The sequence below is a fragment of the Rhagoletis zephyria genome, unplaced genomic scaffold (genome assembly GCF_001687245.7).
Source record: "Rhagoletis zephyria isolate East Lansing unplaced genomic scaffold, Rhagoletis_zephyria_1.1 Rzeph_scaffold_16778, whole genome shotgun sequence".
Classification (NCBI taxonomy): Eukaryota; Metazoa; Arthropoda; class Insecta; order Diptera; family Tephritidae; genus Rhagoletis; species Rhagoletis zephyria.
In genome coordinates this window covers 7,089-11,527 of record NW_016173842.1, presented here as the reverse complement: position 1 = coordinate 11,527, position 4,439 = coordinate 7,089, and the positions used below count along the sequence as shown (strand labels likewise).

General features: G+C 34.4%; 1 protein-coding gene across 1 annotated transcript; it reads right to left on the bottom strand.

The window, feature by feature from the left end:
• Positions 1–2,640: 2,640 nt before the first annotated feature.
• LOC108379611 (putative odorant receptor 85d) lies at positions 2,641–3,498 on the bottom strand. Its single transcript, XM_017635963.1, has one exon. It carries the CDS (start codon positions 3,496–3,498, stop codon positions 2,641–2,643), a length of 858 nt encoding a protein of 285 aa, XP_017491452.1.
• Positions 3,499–4,439: the final 941 nt, after the last annotated feature.

Sequence of the window (4,439 nt, the reverse complement as noted above, 5' to 3'; positions counted from 1 at the left end):
AAAAGCGTTGTATATTAAAAAGTTTTTTTTATATTATTTATTTCTGCTTACATAACCAGTATACATATATTATAAAAAGCGGCCAAATCGGCCCATAAACAAGTTATATGGAGAACTTATTTTTTATTTCTTTCGCGGTAGACTTTTCGCTGGAATCGCCCATAAGCTTTTCTCTTTCACAATAATACAAATCCATTTTTTTATTTACGTATGTACATTAGACCGCATCACCAAAAAAAGCTGCGCTTTTTCCTGCGGGATTACAAAATCTAGTATATTTTAAGACCTTTGCCAAAATATTTCGGAAAAAAATATAAAGATTTACGTTAGCTGGATCACTAAAATGGAGTTTTTTATGAATAAAAAAGTTTCTTAAAAGATTATTTGGAAAAAATCCCTCAGATGACAAAACCATTTAAGCTTAAAAAAATATACATAAAAATATTAACATTTTTTANTCGAGAAAAAAGGGGTTGAAACCCCTAAAAACAGCGTTTTTGGCCATTTAAGCTTAAAAAAATATACATAAAAATATTAAAATTTTTTATTTTTTTTTTGCAACGGAATCATAATAATGACATTCTTGACGCTGTTTTTTTTAAATTTTTCAAAGAGTTGTGTCTGAAAAACTTGAAAAACTGCTCCAGAACTTTACCGATATAGACTTATGAGGTATCCGCGGAAAGTTATTTTCTCAGCCTTTTTATTTCTTTGAAAAAAAACTCATTCACGTCCCAATTTTTTCTTCATAATATACCAACACATCTTAATTCAACATGGAATGACGCTCGTTTATGTTACCTTCCTCTTTCTTACTTTGAATGAGCTTATTCGCAAAGAAAATAAAAGGTTGAGAAAATACCATACCAATGATACCTCACGAATCTAATTTGGTAAGGTGTTGGCTGAGTTATTCAAGTTTTTCTTAACCCAGTCTTTGAAAAAAGTTCTAAAATAGCATCAAAAATCTCNAAACTTGAAAAACTGCTCCAGAACTTTACCGATATAGACTTATGAGGTATTTCTTTGCAAAAAAAAACTCATTCACGTCCCAATTTTTTCTTCATCATATACCAACACATCTTAATTCAACATGGAATGACGCTCGTTTATGTTACCTTCCTCTTTCATACTTTGAATGAGCTTATTCGTAAAGAAAATAAAACGTTAATATCTCATGAATGATATCTCACGAATCTAATTTGGTAAGGTGTTGGCTGAGTTATTTAAGTTTTTCTTAACCCAGTCTTTGAAAAAAGTTCTAAAATAGCATCATAAATCTCATTATTTATTACGATTCCGTTTAAAATTTATTATTATTATTTTTTTTTAATATTATTATAAAACTTTTTTAAGCTTAAACTGTTTGGGCCTTCGAAGGAATTTTTTTCAAAAAAATATCAAAAAAACTGTTTTTATTAATAAAAAACTTCATTTTTGGAGGTATTTTCAAATCGGTCCGGCTCACTTAAATCTCAATATTTTTCCGAAATATTTTGGCGGACGTCTTGAAATATAATAGATTTTATAATTCCAGTGGAAAAACAGTACCGTTTTTTTTTTGTGGAGAGTGATGAGGTCTAATATACATACATACATGTGCATTTAGCCTTAATAATTTTTGGAATCTTTAAATTTTGTTAGTTCGCNATTTTATAATTCCAGTGGAAAAACAGTACCGTTTTTTTTTTTGTGGAGAGTGATGAGGTCTAATATACATACATACATGTGCATTTCGCCTTAATAATTTTTGGAATCTTTAAATTTTGTTAGTTCGTATAATTAAATTCTAATCCGTCCCAGGTTGTCTTGCGTACGCAGTGCGAACAATAGCGAATCCCTGATAGGACATTTGAAGAAGCTGTCAAAAGTAAGTTCAAATGTAATTTTGGAATTAAATACATAAACATACATATTTGTGTATCACAAGGCGAATTAAAACAAGGTGGTAGCAAAAATTAAAAAAAAAACATCACCCCTATGTATTTGTTTTTGCATTTGGCGCATGTGCTGTCAAATCAGAAAAAGCAAAACCAAAATACATGTAACGCGAGAAAGCAGCTGGGCTAACAACACCACATTGTTTGTATTCGGCTTGTAGATATCACATAAATCTCACTTTGGTACTCACATTAGTTATTGTAGGCATTGAGACTGTGACGAAAAGAGTAGCCTTAAATTCTGCCGGCTTATGAGCGCGTTGCATCATTAACAATGCCAGTCTTTTGTAACGCATATCAGCATCGTACCAATTGTGATTGTAAATAGCATTGCTAATATACTCACTCTAGAGAGACAAACAAACCAAAGGCCAAGAGAAAGAGAGTAAAATTTACAATAATATACAGACAATTGTAAAACCATAACTTTACCGACTCTAGCAGTCCCTGTGCATAGTAACAGATAAAGAAGAGGTCCACCAGCGAACTAAGAAGAAATAAAGTGCCCAACACCACCGTATCGATGGTGACTTTAGCGGTGATTTGGAATAGCTCAATGCAGGTGTTCACCGATGTCATTGCGAAAGTGAGAAGCATACAAATTCCGAAGGCTTTATTCATTGCCTTTGAGAGCCTAAAATTGGTTTAAATTAATTAGTACACCTAGCGAACCTAAATATGTATGTAAATGCTTTAAAACTTATACAAACGTCAAAATTTTCTGATGATAGGCTATAATGCCGTGCAGAAACCGCAAATCGATCTCACTGCGCTCAAGGTCGCTCAGTCGCCGCTTTTTCATTTCATTTCCGCCGCTCTCAGCTACTACGTAACTCTCAATCCGTTTGGCCAGCTGGCGGTAGTGCATGATAAGTTGCACAGCCACCGCACTGAAGAGCAAATCATTGGCCAACTGTGTCGAAATACAAGCGTGCGCAACGGTGAGTTGTGACAAATACATCGGATAGTAAAGCCAATTATCGCACCAGACAAACGGTGTCCAGCAGTTAAAGCTAAGCATTTTACCTACTTTCCGCAACTCCAGCCAATATTCAAAAATAAGATAGCTAATTAGCGGCCAGAGAGTATTGCTCCAGACTAACAATACATTTAGCATAATATAAGCATTGCCTAAACGATTCCAATTTTTCAGTTCGGCTTTTACTTGGTAGAGCATCTGGCCTCCCAATGTTTGTGGATAGAGCGCGTAGAGCTCTTGCATGAGCGAGCTAATCCGTGAACGTTGCCACCATATGCTGAAGATTTTCAATTCGCTGATAATGAGCGCGTTTCCTATTGAACCCAGCATAGTTGCTTCAATAAAGTTGTTGTTATTTACGATATCCAAAAATATTTGAATCAAGACGCTCAGCAATGTTAAATTCAGATTGACGATTGTAACGGTGAAAATAATGCGTTGCAAGTGGCGTCGTACCAGTGCAAGTTTTCCTCTTCGTGGCTCATTGCTGACTTTATCGTAGGCATTCACCCCAATGCAGTTGAAGAAAATTTTGGCTTTATAGAAGAAACTTTCGAAATGTATCGGCTTGTTGGACATTTCGATTGGTTATGAGTGTGGGGCAGGTGATTTGGTGGGTATTTTATACCAAACATCTAAGGTATGAGTAGGCGCCCATGTGCCCATGCGTATTCAGTAATTTCAACAATTATGTTCACGCAGCATAATTGCCATAATAGCGGCTGATTGCTTTAATTGTTTACACATACAAAAAAAATTCCAAGAAATACTATTTCGATCCTTTACTAGGTGTCGAGACTCAAAAGTAGCGCATGCATTAAGAAGGGTAACATATGTATAAAAACTCGGTCGTAATCAAAGCTGCGGGTACAAAGTGTGTTTGAAATTAGAGCGGGAGTAGATTTGTGTAAATTTGCCTTATGCTTTAAAGGGGGATGCCATACCAAAAATTGGACTTGTCAGACCTTGCACAATTTTTGGCAAGACATTGACCAAAAGCTCCCAAGAGAGCTTTTAGCCTACTCTGCATATTGACATGCGTTTCGACCAGAATGACTCTCATTTAGAGGGAATGATAGTAGGCGCTAGTTGGCTGTGAAACTTCAGCATGGTCATGCAGGTTTTTTCTTGCCAGCATTTGCGAAAAGAAATTATAATAAAAAAACTTTCCATGCGTTGCGGGGCATTCTCTGTGCTAATATTTTTGTCCGGCACTATATGTAAGAAAAAATTCCTAAGCATTGCCGCAGAAATTTTAGATTAAATGGTGGTTTGTAAGATTTGAAAACTTTTTTGTTAGTTTCGATAGAAAGACTCAATAAATAAATAGATATTATATATAAAAAAGAGAAAAATTTAAATTACCTTTCATATATCATTCAAATATTCCAGAAAACTAAAACATTATGAAACGATTCTATATTTGGGGCAAACTACACAACATTAGCCACATTGTATTTATGAAACGCAAAACGCGATATGTTGCCTTAACTTTTTTTCTCAGTGTAATTTTAAAACTT